Genomic DNA, 20,967 nt, shown 5'->3' with positions numbered 1-20,967 from the left:
TCAAGTTTTCCTCTCGTCTTTATTTATTGTTTAAGATGTGTATTGTTTCACATTGATTGATTCTTTATTATAATATAAAGAACGTTCGTTTCGTATCTCGCAGAGGATAATTTATGATTTTTATGGGGACAGGATGACGGTAGAAAATGGAAAGATTACAACAGTTACATCCGCTAAATTGCTTATAAGCTTATCTTATCCATTAACGTAAAGCTTAATTAAAACTTTGTGCTAATCCATCATTCAAGAGAAGAAAGTAATAATTTTAATCGACATTATACGTAGCCATATTTAATCATTTTTATCCTCCTTTATTTCTAAATCAAAATTGGATGAATTAATGTGTGCATCTTTAATTCTCTACCCTTTAAATATTGATTCGAGTATCGATATATAAGTATATAAAGATGACTGATACTCGCATTTAGCGATATATTTATTCATCGTGCCGTATATGTATAATTTATGCCCGAATGTATGAAACTTCTGATACTAAATTACGGATACGTCGCTCATGCAAATTTAAACGTAGGGAGCTCTGGAGATGCAAATGTACCTCCTATATGTACGAACGTGACGAACAAATGAGTTAGATAATAGCAAGCGAAAAGTAAGAGAGTCGCAAAGGGAAGGGAAAAGATGGTGGAAGGGTGGAAGGAGGAGAGCATCAAGTGGAAAAGCCGACTTGGATGTCACGAATCCGTTTTCTTTCCCCGACAGCGGTAACGTGCAGAACTTTAAGGGTGAAACGTAAAATTCTTTCTCTCTACGTGGAATGTCGGTATTCATCTTTTTTTTTTTTCTTTCCTTTCAACTTACGCCTTCTCGTTTTTTTCTTCCCTTTGTGCTCTTCCGACATTGATTATTTTTCTTTCGAGTTGAAACTTACGTTAAATTGATTACGTTTAATAAGTCACGTTGCTCGCGTTTCATTTTGAAACGGTGTTAATTAGAAAACTCGCGGAAACCACGTAAAACTTGTTAGATAGAACGTGTATGTATAGAAGGAGGAATTAAAATTCATGGCAAGTATTTTTTTTTTTGTTTTCTTTTTTTCTTTTTTCTTTCTTCTTTTTCCAGAGAATAATCTTCGATGTTCTTATTTAAGTTTTTACAAGTACAGTTTTTCTTTTCTTCTTCCCCTAATGAAAATTGTTACGAAAATTGTTTCATTTTCTTGTTATTCTTCCTGTTTCCTTTGCATCCTTGACCGGTCGATTTTTCAAATATTCTAAAGGTTCAGTCATCGTTCATGACGAAAGAGAAATATTGAGAAAAAACGGCATGGAATATTAAGGAGAACGGAATTACTTTTTTATCTCGACTTAACGTCAGCCTATCGACCCCCAAGGAAATTTATTACCTTTAATTTTTCTTCTTCTTTTTCTTTTTTTCCATCTAGTACTAGAGCCACGACTAAAAGGTTTGATATTTTCTTCTGATTTTCATCCCGGTTATGCAGGTTAAGAATTACTTTCCACTCAATGAAAATGACGGCCTATCAAATGGATCTTTTTAGTAATGCATGAAGTAGAGCTTCCGTGAAGAGAAGCTATAACGTTGATGTACTTTCGATATATTGGAAGACGCGGAAAAAAAGGAAAGAAGACAAGGAAAAAGAAAAATCGTTGATCATTAATTTAAAATCGACATATATTTATATTTTTTTTGCGCGAAAATATTTGATTCGCAGATTCGTTTAAAATTTCTTTTATTTTCTTTCGAATGTTTCGAAGATTATCTGCTCTCTTTTTGTTTCTTCTATCGAATCGTGCTCACGGGTAATAACGCGAGAATGGGAAAAGCAAAATAAGAAATTAATGAAATGCAATAACAAGCAGTAAACATTAAAAGGATTCAGCACGAAACTATTATTTAGAGGGTTTCACTGTTACGCGCTCGTATACGCTATTTCCTGCTCGTTCCATTTTGCTTTCTATCGAATTCTATCTATTTATTAACAATTCTTTAGGATTAAAACGATTATATTCATTCTATCTATACAGCCTATTCGAATATCAATTATACAAGAAGATTTTGCACGTTATAATAGGATCTCGATTAATCGGATCCATCCTCCTTTCGCATTTATCGTAATTATTATATTAGAATGTGTACAAATATGTTTTCAATTATATCCTTTCAAGCTGTTTATAATATATCGACGATATGTCGAATATTCGAAAATGCATCTCTGTTTATTTGTTCCTCTTCAACAGACCAATACAATTTTCCATCCTATAGCAATTTTCCTTAATCAATTGATTAAACAAGATTCTATCGTAAGAGTAAATAAAGATACGTGGAATATTTGGAAATGCTGGATATATATCTCCATTTATTTGTTCACTTTCGACAAAAAGGAACCAATACAATTTCTCATCCTGTAAATCAATTTCCTTCAACGTATATTTCCATCCCTGTCTAACGCTGAACGCGATATACTTCGTGGAAAATATTTAAAAGAAAAACATTAGGTGTTTGTTTACTCGGACAAGAGGAAACCAACACAATTTTTCATCCCTATAATTTTCCTTCCCTGATAAGTTAATCAATCGAGATTCGAATGACGATGGCAAATAACCATATATACTCTTCACCATATCTTTTCTTTCGACAAGAAAAAAAAAAGGAACCGATACAGTTTTTCATCGTGTAAACCAATTTTTTTAACGCGTATTTCCATCTCTGTATCATGTAAAACAGTTGCTACTTCGCGGAAAAACGAATTTCTCGGATTTCGATGCATCTCCGAGTCACGTTCACCTGCATTTGTCTCACGCTATGTTTTCCCTGGGGAGGGGAGAGAGAGGAGGAGGGGGAGGGAAAGGGATGAGATCCAATTATTCGAAATTTCCATAATTCCAGAACTACAGGCCCCTCCCTCCCTTCTATTCCGCCCGTAAATTTCGAAAATCTGTATTCCGCTGTTCCCTTGTTTATCTTACGCGGCAGACACTAGGCGGCGGATAATACGATGATGGCATGGATTAAACGTTCTCTCTTCCACGAATTCTCGTTGCCCGGGGGGAAGGGGTCGAAGAATTGATTCGAGTCTCGAGTCTTCGAGTCGATTTATCCTCCGTGCACGAGTTCAATCCCTTTTCGATTACCTTTAAGATCGAATCTTTGTCGAAGATTATTCACGGTATATCCGAAACAATAATTCAACCTGTCCTCGGGTTCCGTTTGATGCGCCGTCCTCTCGTCGAATTTACGAGGATATTTAAAGGGATGGCGGGGTTCCTTTTGGCCCGTGTATCCGTCGGAGGATGTCATGGATCATCGGTCAGAGGGACGTTTCAACCGCTATTTTTCACAGGATTTCGAAATGGCGGGCGTCGTTCCCATTTACGTTTCGTACACGGCCCCATAAAGTATGATAGATGTTCCGGTTCGTGCGGTTTTCCGCGTGTATCCTGCCTTCGTATAAACTTAACCCGAAAAATATCCTCTTTCTTACGTACTACGTATTTTTATATATATATTCTCGAACGTGTAGAAGGGATCCATATGATATTTGGGCTGTTTAGTATGGGCTGTACGTTATTCTGACAAACGTGAGATGAGCACGCGGTGCCGGATAAATTTCGATGCTTACTACTTCGCCCGCTCGGGTAATCGAATTGCAGGAGAGAAGGTGGAACGATTTATACGAATTGATAAAAATTTATTTGCCTCGATGAAAAGATCTGTGATAAGAATAGACTTGGAGATGTTTAATAATAAAAAAGAACAAAGCGACTTACTTATTTAAGTTCCATTTCTTTAATCGTTAATTTCCCAGTTGAAATTATTTTTCTGAGAGAATAGAGTTTCAAAGTAACGCGATGCGACGTTTTTCCAAGTGTAGGGGGGAAAAAAGTGCAAATTTATGAATATTATTATTTCCCAGCGTTATTAAAATAAGGAAACGCTCGCACCACGGAACGTGGCGCATAAATTTGAAACGTTCGAGGAAACGGAACGCGGAAATTAATTTAGGCTTTTCTTGGGAAACGTTAATTCAGGATCTGGATTAAAACGAAAGACACGACCATAAGAACGGAAACAGACGAAGGAAGACGGTCGCCGCGCTATTATTTTCGTCGTTCATTAGCACGTGCGCCGGTGACACAGTTCGCACGCAATAATTAAAGGACGCCTTTCCCTCCTCTTCGCCGACGTGCGTCTAATTAAAGCACGCTAATTATCGAAGTGAATTACGGCACTCGTGTCTCGGCCATGTTTCCTACAATCACTGCGACGACGAAACGTTTAAAACATTGTAAATTTTGTAATTTTCGTAATCTCAATTTTATTTTTTTTAACGCGGATAAAATTATCGATACATGCTACGATTCTTTCCTTACGAATGATGCGCGAAAAGTAACTTTTATTTGTTGGTTAACACGATACAAACTATTTTTAAAAAATTTTTTATTCAAGTTTTACGGGTAAAGTAATGGGCAATCTCACTCGAGCTACAATCCCTCACAATTTTGAGCTCGAGATGTTACGAGGAAATTTGAATTTCTGATGCAGTTGACGATGTTGACATAATAGAATCACAAACTATTTGAGAAATTAAGTTTCAAGAAACACATAGTCATTGTCCAAATATTTTACTTCAATAATTCCCAAACCTATCTCGCGAAGATACAATCTCACCTAAATAAACCTGGATTGAATCCCACGATCCAAATCCATATAAGCTAATTTCCAAATAAAAGGAGGAGAAAAGGGGAGCAACGACGAACTCACGTTTCCTCAATTTCGTATTATTACCTCGCAAAGATCTCGTCCTTTTTATATCTCCTTGCTTTGATTAAAACCCTCCCCCCGCTTTGTTTCCAGTTGTGTTGTTTTTTTAATTAAGTCTTTCTCGAATTTATTTCGTGCTCAAAAGGAAAAGTTGTGAATTTTGCAAACAGAAGACGAAACAGATTTCGAAAGTTAAGGACACGCGATGCTCTTCACGAATCACGTTTCATTATTCAAAATTATGTATACTCGAGGGAGAAAAGAATTTTGTTAATTATTAGGGAGATCACGTGTAAGACAACGTAGCCGAGGAAGAAATAGTCACCTGAATCATAAAGCCGAGATAAATGGTCGTACTTGGCATAGTTTCATTGCTTCACCAAGCTAGATGACTCACCCATTGCTCCCTTATTACCCCTGAGAAATTTTCTCCTTATTGCTGAGCCACACACGATCCACTACATGGAAACGCGACTACATGCCGGGACGACAGGGTTTCATCTTTTCACGAGAGGAAGCAGTATACACACTTTGTACTACCGAACATTGGATCAATGTTGCTTCTTTTGAATATTTTATAATCCTAATAAATCACTGTTCCGTGTATTTTAAAATAATTCTTAAAAATCAAAAGTATTTAAAAATCAAGAGTTGGACGATAGAAATATATTTTAAAATATTACTTTATATTTTATTATTTCAAAGTAACTCAATTCCTTGATGTTGGAAATTTTTCTCCAAAGAAAATTCGAAATGAGATATTCTAAAATCGGAGTATAGAAAATATTTCCTTGTTCAAGATTGCTCCTTCGAAGATCTTGATCCTCGAGATTAGAAATATTTGAAACGAAATTTTTACACAGGGAACATAAACATGTATATTTCCTCCATAAAATATGGTGCGCGTAAAGAATAATGTTTATATAAATTTATGTACAGATTTTAACGTGCAGTTAAACGGATTTATGTAAATTTTTCTCGCATTATCGACACCCAACGGGATTTAAGTTTTATGACGAAGCTACCTATAACGCTCCACGAAACGTCTATACATTTTTGTATAGAGTATCCATATCCGTCTGGACTTTTTTTCTTTTTTTTTTTTTTTTTTTTGTTTACGCGGAAAGTGGTTTTCTCGTTTTTACGATGTATCCGGGATGACGCGAAAATGGATCGCTCGGAAAGGAACGCTCGTTACACGCACGTATGCCGGGCTTTTCAGAAATCAAAGTGCCACTTTGACTTTTACTCTTGTAGGTCGTCGCTTTCATTTCCAAACTCTCGCGTATATCACTCGCGTAAATTTCTTTGATTTATCGGTTTGTCGCTTCTCGAGCTTCTGTCATAATCTCAATGGAAAAAATTGTAAATTTTTAAGAATCGATAATTTGCACTTTATATTATCGAAGATGTAAGAGATATCGTATTGTGTGATTTTGAATATGTAAAATTGGATATACTTTTCTTAAAATTGAAAATTATGGAACAAATAATATTTTCTCTTTCCCTTCAGAAAAAGTACACACACATTTCCAGAATGTGTTTGGTCACGTCCATCCAAATCTTCCGAATGATCATCCACTCCTCCTTCGCACCCTAATCTCAAACACTCAGCCCTCACTCGAATCTCGCAATAAACAATCTCGCCATAAAAATCTCATCCCCTTAAGATTGATGAATTGGACGGCAAATACTTAGGATTTCAGAGAAGTCCACAAATTGACCAAAGAAATTTGACCAATGGATGGATTATCATCGATTCTTCTTCCATCAAATGGATTAATAACATTGGAAAATTCAATTGATAGCAATATCAATCAAAAATATCCTTCGAGTGCGTTTACTTTTATTTTTCTCCACAAAAAAAATTTATTTTTTTCTTTATTTTTAGACTTTAAATTAGAAGCAAAGAATTGTCTGCAATTGTTCTCGAGAAAGGTTGTTTTCGAAATGGGGCATTTAAGATAATTGCCCTCTTAGCGTTTAACAGAACAGTTAATGATAATTAACCCAGCTGGTTAGAAGGATCCCAGTTATTTGGAAAATGATTTTCACGTTAAAGCTATGTCTCTCACGGTTTTCACTCCCGCGAAACAATACCTTCATTATCACCCCTTCCATTAAGTATGCTCGATAATTACGAATTTACATTTAATCCTTAGGTTACGCGAATCTATCGTGTTCTGTCAGGTGATATCGTTGGTCGAGTGTTCGAGTGTTCGCCATCCTAATTCGATAACCATGTCGTCTAGAACATCGTTAACAAGATGCTCATTAAAGTCGACTCCCAGTAATGACGTGACTTTTGATGGATTTTCGGGCGGCGTTTGGATATCGTGGCTTCCAATTTTAATTGCCTTGTTCTCCCTTCTATCCAACGATTTAATTAACGATCTTGAGGTATTTGTTAACACGCGCGCTACTTTTAAAGTCGATGACTCGTCGTCTGATCACGTTGGAATAAAATTTAACACGAAATAAACAGTTGTGCTGTTTCACTGCTCTATATGAAATGTACAAAATTCATTTGACAATCATCATCTTCTTTGGAAAATCAATCTTCCAATCCTTTAAACGCGTTAGCTTCTGATTTCAATTGATCAAATTTCTTACATCACGAGATCACGCGACGATTGGTCGATTCTTTCGAAGAAAATTCTCGATTATATTTAACTTTTATATATTTTGGAAGGAGTTTGTTGAGTCGAAGAAAGAGAATAAGAAGGAACAGTGATGAAGGCTCGTGAAGATTATCATCGATCGAGATATTTATATCGTTATTTGCGTGGCTTGGTTCTATCCACATTGTGTCACGAACAAAAGAGGGCACTCTTCGAAAGGAAACAGAATGAAAACGTACGAACGGGAGAGATCCGATCGATCCTTTTTCCTCGAACTTTAGAATTCACCCAGGAAGTAGTACGAATCAACAAGTGCGCCGGCCACTCATCCGCGACTGTCTGAACTATCCGGAAGGAAATCGTCGAGATGATCTGCAGATTTTCAACAATGCTTGCTACGCGAAAATCCCTAGGACAGTTGGAGTAAAAGCTTTTCCCTGTGCACGGAATATTTCACGACGAGAAGAATAAATGGTGGTTAAATTCTTTAAGAGTTTTGAATTAAGAAACGAGGATGGAAAAAAAAAGTCTCTAATACTTCCTGTTCCGAGGATTTAAACGTTGAGACGGATATTTTCTAATAGTTTTCTATCTTTTAATTTTTATGGAATTCAAGTTTTTATAACATTCGTACGAAATCGAAAAGAATAATTAAATTTTAGAGTATCTTTTTTTTTTTAGTATTTTTAGTATTAGAGAGGGAATGATCATGCGAGATCATTATTTTCATATTATCTTTATGGAAGTCCTCTGGTATTTGCATTGTTCTTTGTGAATCAGCGCTGAATGCATATAGGATTCTAAAGTAGTTCTCTCTGTTCTTATGGAATCGCCATTGCCTCTTACCGGGAGTAATGCAAGAACAGAAAATGGCGAGAAAATGGCGAGAGAATGGTTTGCAGATGTTCGTCGATTCGTTCCATGTATTTTAACTATACTTGCGTTTTCTTTTATCTCCTCCATCCTTTCTCTCTCTTTCTCTCTCTCTTTTTTTTATTAAAAAAAAACGATTTTTCTACTCTGGATCCATAAAATTCGAAGATGCGAAGGGAAATTCTCGGTGCGAGGATTCCTCGTTGCCAACTCTCCTCTGTATTATTTTTTTTCTAGTAGAGAATTCCACGTACACGAGACATCCTTGTTGTCATTTTGCGCTCAGAGATCAGATGCACCTGTGCACCTGTGTCTTTTATTTCTTGAAATTTTACGTATGTGCCTGTTACTCGTTTCTTTATGCGCGTAACTTTTGTCTACTCTGGAAAACAAATGCACGATTTACATTTTAATAGATGGCGCGCGATATTACGTACAATCACGCACTACTATTTATTTTAATTTTATGCAGAGACATATTATGCTATCACTTAAATTTGTATTAATTTTACACAACATTCAATGGAGATTAACTTACACTTTGCGGAGTGCACGCACTTGAATGCACTGAACGTTAATTCAGTGATTATAATGAATTCATATTGAATTCATATTGTATTCCATTGCTTTGTACAATCGTTCTTTACATTCATTGCATTTTATTTGTATGCTTTATTCAATAAATATTTTATTTTTCGATCTATTAAACTGAATAAATTGTGAATAAAATGTGTTATATCTATAATGTTATATTCTTTTCTTTTTTTTCGGAAAACAGTAATTAAAGAAATATCGATGATAATATCTCGAGTTCGATTTATAAATGTATTTGATTATTCCAAAAGTTTCTTTCATCGTTTAAACGTAATAAGCATTAAAATTGAAACTCGGAACTTTTCTATCCTATTATTTTTCCAAAAAGTATTTCCAAAATACTCAACGTGATATTTCTGATGGTAATGATATTGATCGCTATTTTCTCATTTATTATATAATCCATCGAAGGATCAAGGAGAGGATACCCAATGGATACCCAAATTACTCAAAATCTTAAAGCTTAATTTTCTTTTCAGAGGCTCACAGAGCTCTAGAGCTCCTCGAGGATTATCACGCGAAATTGACGAGGCCTCAGGACAAGCAGCTACGATTGGCCATCGAGCGTGTCATCCGTATCTTCAAAAGCAGGCTCTTCCAGGCGTTATTGGGTGAGTGTTTCGTTAAAAATATTTTGTCGAATAACCTTAAAAAGCGTTTTCCGCTCGTTCGACTTCCATCCCGGTAAAATCAGTTTTCTTATATCCCGACGATATTTTATAAAATCCGAAAAATTCCGGCGATTCATGGAAGATTCAAAGAGATTCTGCACCTCATCCCATTCTCTATGCTCGGGTTCAATCTCATCTTATTTATCGGAACTGGCACGTTGCCTCTCGAACGTTTCTCGCGCCATTGTTATTCGGAATAAAGCGCTCTTACCGCGCGATTCATTCCGTTCGCATCCTCTTTCAGATGAAAACTCGTCCGAAATTTTGACCGAGGCTTTGTACGATCGGCGGAGGAAAAGAGAGAAAAAGAGAGTGGAGGGAGAGGGGGGAGAGAGGGGCAATATCGAGCCTTGTTTTTACTTCAATCCAAGGAATCGAGGATTCTTGTGAACACAGGGGAAGGTTTTCATCGTATTCTTTGAGTGTACGATTCTCTTGGTATCGATCCTTTTTAGAAACCTTTTGTTATTATCAGTCTGGACGTTACGTACGTACGGCGAGAACAAATAATATCTTTTAATCTTTCATTTAAACGATGCTTCCCAATGATTTCAAGATTTACTTTCTCTCCATCTTTTCAGATACTTTCTGACACTCCCTATCGAATAATTATACATTTCGTAGAATAAAATTTTTCAGCAAGCACTTTTCATATTTTTAAAAAACGACGATCAAAGATTATTTACTGGAGAGAAGCACATCTACGCGCTAATTTTTATTTCTATTATCCTCTCTTATTCCCAGCTTCCGAGCGTGTAACCGTGCAAGTTTGTTCGCGAAGCAGATTGTCCTATTCGGTCCACACGGCATAATGCTTTCGCACAGGAGGAGATTAGTCGGTGCATCTGCAACTGTGTCGGGTGTATAGGTTGTCCTTATGCCGCGCTTCGCCTGTTAGTGCTGATAACCCCTTGCCTCCAGAGTCCCATCGGTGACGTGGACAATGGATACAAGATTACACGTCATATCAGCTTCGCTAAGTACTTAACGAGATTAGAATATTACGCGAAACACCTGAAATTAACGCCTTTCCGCCTAAAGTAAATTAAAGTAATCGAGTTAAAGTAAATTTAAAACAAATCGACGAATTTCAATTTTTACAATGAATACAATCATGGAGATCGAACACTTAATTCAAACTCGTAACACTTTTTAGATCGTATTCGAGAGAGAGAGAGAGAGAGTATGTCCTTTTTTTCAAGCAATTTCATTTTCCATGCGTCTCGTACGAAATTCCAGCCATATTTGCGAGCAGCAAATAATTCAGCTTGCAATCTCATTGCCCGCTGCATAGAAAAGCTCTAATTCATAGTTCAGCAGCGCGACTGCTTCGAAAATGATTAAATTGAAAGCTGGAAGATCTCTAGATTACGTTACGTTCGATTAGAGTTTTTGCATCGTTTCGTAGTGAAGCAATTATACGACGCGCGTTCTCGATTCTAATCGTATCTTCCCAGAAACGGTTTATCGTTGTATCGATGAGGATAACGCATCGATAATTAATGATTCGAAGGAGATCGTTGCAGCGTATCGTTGCCGTGGTTGCAGCGATTTCCTGGCCAATGCCCATGGAATTACGCGTCACGTTGGCAACGCTAAGTACGTAACAAGGTTACAACTTGGAACTAAACGTGTAGCCGTGCTATACGTCCAACAACTTGCGAACACAAGTTTAGAGAACCGGTTGAAATAACGATATGGAATGAGTATTTAGACTGGGAGGATGGCTCGAGTGTTTGGTGTTGATTGGCAAAGATCGTGTCGATTTTTAACTTTCTCGTTGTATAAGCTTATCCTTTTTGATAATTGCGAAATTCTTGAAATTGAATGTGATTGAAAACCGGGATTATAAATTTAGAAAAATAAGTTTTTTAATTATTTATGCGTTTCATTTCATCGAGATATGAAAATCGTTTGTAGCTATAACTTAATGAAAAATTATTGTGTGTAAATTGCTTTCTAATAGCGATTTGAAATTACATGTTCCTACAATTAATCATAATATTCGTTTTAAATTTTCTCTAATTCTGAATAAATTAAATTAAATTGAATCGTTATTCCAAGTTTTCAAATTTGTTTAAATTTATCTTAAAAGTCATATAACAGGAGAAATATTCAAGCCTAATGGAAAGAATAGAATAATTCGAATAAAAATAATTAATCTGAGAACTGGCAGGAAAAGATTTTAAATTAATTTACTCGGATGTCACGATGATTGTTGTATAACGGCACGGTGCTGAAGTTGCAATCAAGTCACCAGGGAAACGCCAGCTCTCGTGATTTCATTTTCTCCGGACGAACAACTAAATCTTAATTGCGTTTAATGTTTTCGTGTCGCAAGAATTCGTCGAAAGAATAATTCGAATCGCTCACGCTTCGTCTTAAAAATCTCTCCATTCTTTCGCGTATTTTCTTTATGAACAATATAATAAACGCGTCACGTAAAATACTTTTTCGAATTTATTGAAATTTATTTCAGGAACAAGGAGCATCCCTCATTATTGAGGCGTTTTAATAACAAATATCGAAGCAGATAGAATTGCGTGTTTGACGAGATTTCTGTGAAATTTGTCAAAGGTATAAGATGATGGAAGTTGCTCGTGAATCGTGACTCTTTCTTGGTCAGCAAACTGGAAAATAATTCAAGATACGGTCATTTTGAAGTGGTTTTTGACTCTCAATTTATCATTCTCTTTCTTCGCTTCTTTCATTCGTTATCATCGATATCAGCTTCCTATCGATTATCTAGATAGATTGCGGATTAAAGAACTCGAAAGCGATTAAAGTCGAAAAGTGTTTTAATTCGTGGAGTGGGATAGAACGAGAGAAGATTGATATAAACGTATAATAAACGTTTGTCGTGATTAGGTTGAAATTATGGTGATAAGTTGTGCAAACGTTCGAGAATCTTTCTTCTTCGATTTGAATTGAGAAAACGTGTATTTAACGAGCTTGTTATTGGAAAAACTTGAAAATACATACACATGGACGTTTCTAATCTTTCATTATTATAGCTTGTAGGATAAAAGAATTGGAAATCCAGATTACGAGAAAACGTCTACTTATCTGCTGCGTGATTTTTCTCGATTTCTTCTGTTTCTCTTGTTCTTTAGAAATCCTTTAGAAATGGTGAATTCCCTTAAGTTACGTTTCTTATTCGATCGATTTCTCGAGGTTGGATAGAAATTGATTTTCTTAAATGAAAAGAATCCATGTCAATTGCAGATACAGAAGAGAAGTACTCTTTTCCTTTTGTATTTTTCAATTGAATTTATTTCAAAATCTCTCGTAATCACTAAAAATTTAAATTTTTAAATTCTAGGCTCGTATTTGTCAACTTTTATTTCCCATCTAATTATACGTATTTATTTAACGAATGTAAACTTGAACGGATTTAGATTTAAGATCCTGTCGTTTTTACAGGACTAGCTTTCTCGAGGAGACAGGTATGCAAAGCAGTTTGTACTAAAGAAACTTAATTAAAGGAAACCAGGCCGTTGATCTCGTAATCCGTATCTATTGTTTCTTACTTAGTTTCACATGTGATAAATTTGCGACACGTTTAATTAAAAGTTTTACAAATTCTGATTTAAATTTGAATACAATACATTTTACTATCGCGAGAAATCAACTCGTTCGTATTTTTGCTTTAATAAAATTGAAAAAAGAGAAAGAAAAAGAGAGATACGAAAATAATTGGTCACGTACAATCTATTTGCCAAACCTTGTAAGGTAATATTGGAGTCTCCATGGAGGTAAATGTTCAACCCAATATATGGAACATATATATATAGACGTGGAACATAGACACAATGCAGTATTTTACACTTTGGTGGTGGATGCATCGGACGTAACATTGCAAAACACGACCAGCTGACAAATCCTCCTTGTCCTCGCACACGTGCACCAGTTTAGATCAGGTTTACGCAATAATCGATCAACAACGGTTTCCGTTTTATCCCCTCCATTTATACATCTTTCATACATATATTACTCCTTTCATTTTTCTCTTTTGTAACAATAACTTGATTTTAACTATCTTCATCTTGAAATCTTCAAAACTTGGAATATTGAAGTAAAGAAAAAAGATAAAAAAATAATTGCATCTTAATCGTATCAAATTTATCGATCAATCCAAGAAGAAGCGAAAGAAAGGAATCATTAATCATTAAAGAAATCGTCGTCGAAGATACGAATCTCGATCACTCGTCGAGAAACTTATCAATCTCTCGATCGGAGAAACGTTAACGAATCGAGCAAACTTCGTTATCGCATTCGTCCCTCCTAATGGAATCGGCCACGAGAGCGATAAACGTGTTTTCCTTGGCAAACACGGACGAGATTTGTGTTTAAACGCGAACCGGAAAAACTAAGCTTATTGCCGCTCGCGCAACTCGAAAATCAGCTTGCTCTCGCCACTTTCAGGAAAATTCAGGTCGGGGTCCATCGATCGGCGGATAAAAATTTTCTCCAACTGGACTGGGAAGAAAGAATCCATCTCTGGAGGCAAGAACGAGGGGGGAAGGAGAGTATCGTCTACTTTTCGCCGTAAAACTACTGGAAACTAGGATTGGTGCGAAGGGAAAAGCGTGAAAAACGAAAGGAAGGGGAAGGGGGAAGAAACTAAGGAGAGTGAGTGGTGGTGGATCGATTCATAAATCAATAAAAAGCACGATGGCGCTGTAATAAGAAGGGAATACGAGTAAACGGGATCGGAATGGATGGAGAAGGTTTCGGAATTGCGACTCTAGGAAATAAAATAGCTGGGAAAACAGAAGGAATGGAGAAATATTAAAGTACGAAAACACCGACGTTGATAAGTTTGCGGGGGTTTGCTCTTCTTTGAAGTAACAAAAGAGGCGAATGAAACCCTTTAGGGCAAGTAAACTTTATATAGAAACAACTTTGTTCTTGCGGCTTCAACGGGACGAGTTGAAATATCATCGTTTGCTGTTCAGACGCGAGGCGTGTTGCTAATTTCGTTGCATCGTGTGGGAAAATTTTTGATGGCCGGATTATGAGGAGAGACACGTTTGATGCACACAGGACATCCCAGATTCATTCAGTCAAATTGAGTACGATCAGATTCGAGGTACAATCAAAATTAAACTAGTATTAGCAAAGACACTCAGGATGTTTAATTATTCAAAGGTTACTCGCGAGCAAATAAGATTTTAAAAGTAATATAACTTTGTCGAAATTAACGAATACACGAATACATCTCGGAACTCAATTTGATAGTATCAACTAGTAGAAACTGTGTCGGTGGTAAGATTAGATCCATCCCATCTTCGACAGAATCGTTACCTATAATCCTGCTCGCTCGTCCAAACTCTGGAAAAATCGAAAAAACTCGGGAGAAAAACTCGGCGCGAGACTCGCATCCACGAGATTATTTACGCCGCGCCGTTTGTTTTAATTACGATTAATTCTTCTTGTACGGTGCCTAACCGTGTCCCCTTCCCACCTTTTCCACGCCAGTTTTTTTCCTATTCCGTGTCGCGCCGCGCGGAAAATCCGATTTATTTCGGGCGTTAGACCCGCGGCACCAGTGCAGAAAATTGCAGCTTCATCTGGCCGGGCGATCATTCGCGCCTAGGCCGTTGCACTCGCGGCCGACGACATTTTGGTGCACGACGGAAGATGGAAGCGGGACAGAGAGATAAATAGTGGGCGAAATAAAGAATGGACAGAGAGAGAGAGAGAGATAGAGAAATTGACACGCGTCGTCGATGACGCAGAAATGGCGCGTCAGCTTTTTGACGCATTTCAGTTTCGAAGCTGTTCTTTTCATCCGTTCGTTCCTCCCGTCAATCTTTCCTCGATGTCGTTATCGCGCTCACTTTGCCCCCGTAAAATCGATCTCCAAAATCTCGGATGATCACGTTTCTTCTTTTTTTTAATTAGAAAGCCGCACAGCGATGTGGATCGTTATCCTCGAAGAATCTTTTGCCACTCGATGTAGCGAAGTTTCTGTTAGAATCCGTGAATCTTTCTTCGATCGATATTCTTTTCACGAATTATCGCGATGCTCGCGCACTTTCCCGTGTTCTCGTCAATGAGAAGAGTCGGAGGGGGAGGGCATTGTTTGTAACAACGAAGCTTGGGCGATTTTTATCGAAATTGAAGTTGCACACGCCAGGCTAATATATGAGTTTAAATTATCGAAAATCGTGGAACATGAGAGAAACGTTATCCCAATATTTATTAACTAACTCCGGTTTATTCGAAATAGTTAAAATGTTACAGGGAACTGTTCAACTTTGATACGAAGTTTCGGATTATTTATCAAAGTTATACATTTGACGCAGCAAAAAGGATTGTATTTCGAGATAGACGCGAGGACTGATCGTATTGCCGTGGAAAAATTGCATTTTCGGATCGGAGGCTTTTTATTATATATCCGAGCCCGATTCCGTTGCCTAAATTTTCAAAATTGAAACGTTCGTGTATCTGCACGTATGCATATACCCGATATACCTTCTATCCTCGATCCCTTCTTTTCTCTTCAGAGATTCGAATCGATCGATCTCCGCCCCTTTTATGATTCGATATTGAATCTGCCCTTTTTCTCTTTTTCGTTTATTAGTATTGGTAAATGAATTTCGCACGTGTCCATGTCATTTAGAATTAAAATTATTTAATCCTATAATCTATTTGTATTTAAATCTTGCGTCAATATACAAGATAAAGGGATCACGAAAGAGATGATAATAAAAAAGAATCCACTGAGAAAGAGAAAGAACGAAGAAAAACAGATTATATTTCGCGATAGTGCTTTATTCTCATTGTTCTTCCTTTTTCTTTTACAATTTACGCAAACAAAAGGACGGTATGATACACGTGGGTAAGAAATCTTCATCTTCGATCTTAAAGTCTTCTTTGTTTCATCTACACAGTTCACAATGTTGGGTACATATTGCAGTACATAAAGAAGCGTACGTACTCTTTATACATAGCCAACTTTTGTCTCGGGATCTAAGAATTCATTAATTATCATTGTAGAGTGGTCTTTATTCTCACTATGGTGGGCCTTTGTTTTACGCAGATGGCAAAGTAGCTGTTATTCCCAAAGCTGCTGCCGTTTCTGATTCTTAGCCTGGTCTTTACGTGGTTCAAGGGAGTCGAGAATCGTATAATAAATCCATTGAGAAACTTTACGAAATAATTTCTGATTCTCATATTTATCACACGATAATTCATACGCTTGTTTCGTATCGAAAATTTTCCAGAATATTTATTCTTATTTGGAAAATTTGAGATCTTCGGTACTGAAATTTTTTCCTCGATGGCGATAAATTTCAGTAATTTTATTTCTGGAATAATTCGGATTATTCATTTTGGTTAAATGCTATCCTTTATAATATTTTATTTTCTCTACCGAAACTTTACCAATGAATTCCTCATCGATGAATCGATGAACTGTAGAAATTTTATTTCTATGGAAATATTTGAGACTTCGACTTTAAAAAATAGTATTTCCCGCAAGGGGGACTTGGAAAATGGATCCATTTTCGCAAGTCCTTTGGGTGGTGGCGTACCCACGGACCTGAGCCAAATAAAAAAAAAGAATTTGAAATCAACTAAAAGGGAATATAGATATTTCTTGATTCTTCGTGTGAAATTTTTTATTTCGATGTTTAATCTTGAAATCGAACCTTTTGAAAATGTAAGGTAAATCCTTGTTTCTTTACTAATATGCCATAATATTCAAGAGTCGTAAGATATTAAATCCTACGTACATGGTACGTGTGTTAAAGGATAGATATTCGTATCGTATTGACGTTAGGATACCTTGAGCGTTGATATGTAGATACGTTTCCAATAACTTTATTGATATTACACATATCGTAATATTTGAATACTGTGATCAAGTAAAGGCTCTTTTTGAACTCGTATATGTATTGATGCGCAGTGAAATGTACGTATCTTTTATAGTTACCTTTATTTCTCGAGCACAACATGCTCGATTTTTGTATTTTCTTTGTAAATACGGTTTACGGTTGTGTAGATAAGTTAAATTTGCTCTGTTAATGGACGCGATAAAAGTTTGTTTATTCAGTTTGCGCCGATGTTTTTCTTTCTTCGATAACTTGAAAATTAATTGCTTACGCTTTTCAATTCGAAACGTTTTTTTAAAGATTTTTTTTTTTTTTAATCTATCAAGATTTATATCTCGTAAAAGTAGTAGACAATAAAAAACAATCGTATAAAAAGAAAAAAATTTCAATCGATATGTCGAAAATACTGAAAATTTAAAAAGTAAATTGGAAATTGATCCTAAAATCATCGATCCTTCTAATCGAGCGATTCCCAGCGATTCCAATACACGAGATTATATTCTTCCTCGTCGACGGTATGCGACGTTATCTCGAATCGTAAATCTCGTTCGATTCGTCGTCTTGAGAAAAAGAATTGCGAAGAATTCGGAGGGAAGACAGTTATTCAAAGGGTAAAGATCGTGGGCGCAACAAGACCGTTAACATCGAGTTCCGTTGGAATTGCCATCGGTTCCTGACGATGGCACAGGACGATTGTTGGGTGAACGGCGTTCCATGTCGGCTGGCGGGACGATTTGAAATTCAAAGCACGAGCGGCCCGTGTTGTAAGATCGTTAACCGAATACCACGATCGTTGCCACGGCTCGCAGTCGTCGCAGTTGTTACGAGGGTTGGCCAATTTCTCTCCGTTTTTCCGGGGAATGGTTCCCCATTCGTTGCTCGATGTTGCACACGCGGATCCGATTCGTCGCCATAAACTCGCTCGTTACTCGCCTTCCCGCCATTTTGTCCCCCATTTTTCCCGGCAGAGAAAAATCGCGGCATTACGCTTTCTATAAATCCATTGGAATAATTCTTTCCGAGTTATCCGCCGTTTCTTCGAGAACTCGCAGTTTCCATTGCGATTCATCGCGCTTCGCCTCCTTTCTCTTTTTTTTCTTTCTCACCAAACTGCTATCCAAAGATTAATTTTATCGGAATCGATGGGAGTACGTTTCCTCCGTTTTCATTTAAATTTCGTCCTTTGTTTTAGATTTTGCGAAACATTCACCGCGAGAATCGGGACAAGTTGTTACCGTCAGCAGTTTCGTTGGGATGAGAATACATATTTTGAAAAATAGATTCTATAGTCTACTTCTTTTCTTATTTCTTATATTTGAGAATATTATATTACTGAAATTCGAAAGTTGGGATATGTATCATTCGTCATGGCGTATTATACATCATTTTCGATCTTCCAAGATTCTTAATCGATAATTTCACGTTCCTTGATCCTTTCCTCCTCCATACTTGGCGTTTAAATACGTGCAAGTTGAGGTCGAAGGGAATATATGTACCAGAGAAATCATCTTATTACCGCATCACTGTAATTTGATTCTCGTTATGATGTAATTACAAAGTCCAATCGTATTTTAAACTTTTCTCCAGAAAATCGTTTCTCGAGCGAAACAGATACTGTTGTTGCTCAATTAAAATTTCGTTTTCCCCATACGATCGTTATCTCACGAGATTTTGATGAGATATTAATCTAATGTTTGCATCAAAAGCATCAATTATACTTTAATAAATATCCAAAGATGATTTGACTTTAATTAAAAAGAGTAAGTTGGAAATATTAATCTCGTATCTAATTGCGAACTTTAAAATTTTATCCATCGAAAGTTTGTCGATCGTTGTTTCATTGGGTTAGTAATAATCATTCATCGTTGTGTTTAGAAATAATTTTAACGAGCATTGGATATTCGCATCAACTTGATGAAATATTATTTACCACAGCGTGGTGATTAATTATCACTCTTTGCCCGCTAATGATCAACTACATTTAAATATTTGAAAATATCTCTGCATTCGACATCTTCGAGATTATGTGAAACTTTTAGAAAATTTCACTTAATCGCGTTATTACGATAATAATTAAAGAAACGTGAAATTTAATAACTCGTTCGATCGAACGCGATCGATAAACCTTTTCCTTCGATTCACGATCTTTTCACTTTGAACCGTTTTAAAAAAAATCAAAGACTTTTTAGGGGAGGAGGAGGAGGAGGAATATTTCGATCCGTTCTTTTTTTCGAGAGTTTGGTCGATATCGAAGGAGAATCGGTGAGAAAAAGTCTTTTTTAATACGATTATTCATGCACGAATACATTACATCCGCACAAAGTGTTGAACGCTGAATCTTTTTACGAATTCGTTCCTCAACTTCGACTCTTTTTCGTGACGCAACGTACATCTGGGAACGCAGAACATCCCTTTGTATCAGACACGATATTACACCCGCGCCCGCCTTTCCACCACGATCCTTTTTATCTCGAAACTTCAAATGCTTACTGCATCTCATTATCCGTCATTATGCTCGATCACAAACGCCTCGTACATCGTCATCATCGCGTGAAATTTATCGGCAATTGGGTCACGACGTATCCGGACGATTATCGTCGAATCGTCCTATTTTGAAGACGAATTGATTGAACGCGGTGTGAAAAGCACCACGCGAGATACATCAAGAATTTCCTTTTTTTTTTAAATTTTATATTGGAAAATTTTATATTTTTATGTTTTCTTGGAAAGATAGATCTGTGAAACGTGAGACGAATGTATATCGTGTTCTTTAATTTTATGATGGTTTTCTAAATGATCGTTCCATGTTGAATGATTAAATGCATTTAATAACTTATATCGAATGATGGAATTTATGTCTCATTTACGTAATATACCACGACGTTATCTCCCAATGTCGCTCGGAAAATGAGATTGATTCATGAATATTACATTATTTCTCGATTTTTAAATATAACGCTCTCGTTTTATAATTAAAAACGATACTATTTTACTTCGGAAAGTAGAAGTTATTCGGATGTTAATAGAAATATCTTGTCGATCGATGAAATAAATTATGAAACATTGTTGCAAATTAACGAAGAAAACCTTACTTATCGAGTAGTTCTAAAGATTTTCAATTTTCTTTAATAGAATTCTTAATTTTCTAAATTTCCAACAATGTTACACGATACGTTGATACTTCTTCCACTTTCCTTCGTACCCCGATATTGCCTTAAATATGCATATGTACATATACAAAGTTAAAACTAAGTTGACTAAAATGAAGATCGGATCGTAAGATTTCGTTTCCAACTTGTCTCGATTTAAAAACCTGTACCGCTCCCATCTTAATCTCCGATTTAAATTCATGCGCCTTTTGACCTTAGATCTTTCCCAATATAACGAGAACGGACATTGCAAAAGGAGAATACGAGGTTTAACTTCGTTGCTTGTAATAACGCGACTTTGTTAATTCCAAGTTGAGTCGAATCGGGATTTCGATTCTCCCCGTGGCGAATTTTTGACGATGGTGTGGTTTTTAAGCGGAATAAAAACAATCTCGCCTCACACCCTTTCGCGGCGAATTGACCAAAGTTTGGAGGAGCGAGCGCAGATGATATTCCAACTTAACTAATTTTCTCC

The 20,967-nt window shown here is 36.5% G+C and overlaps 1 protein-coding gene across 4 annotated transcripts in view; it reads left to right on the top strand.

Moving 5' to 3' along the window:
• LOC133667033 (disks large 1 tumor suppressor protein-like) overlaps positions 1 to 20,967 on the top strand; it is a 132,607-nt gene that overhangs the window by 58,024 nt on the left and 53,616 nt on the right. For all 4 annotated transcript variants that reach the window (XM_062082715.1, XM_062082714.1, XM_062082716.1 and 1 more), the window contains exon 3: positions 9,311 to 9,442. In XM_062082715.1, coding sequence (XP_061938699.1) covers positions 9,311 to 9,442 — 132 coding nt within the window. The remainder of the gene's footprint in view (positions 1 to 9,310; positions 9,443 to 20,967) is intronic.

Source organism: Apis cerana, linkage group LG12 (genome assembly GCF_029169275.1).
Source record: "Apis cerana isolate GH-2021 linkage group LG12, AcerK_1.0, whole genome shotgun sequence".
NCBI lineage: Eukaryota > Metazoa > Arthropoda > Insecta > Hymenoptera > Apidae > Apis > Apis cerana.
This window is presented reverse-complemented; position numbering and strand designations above follow the sequence as displayed.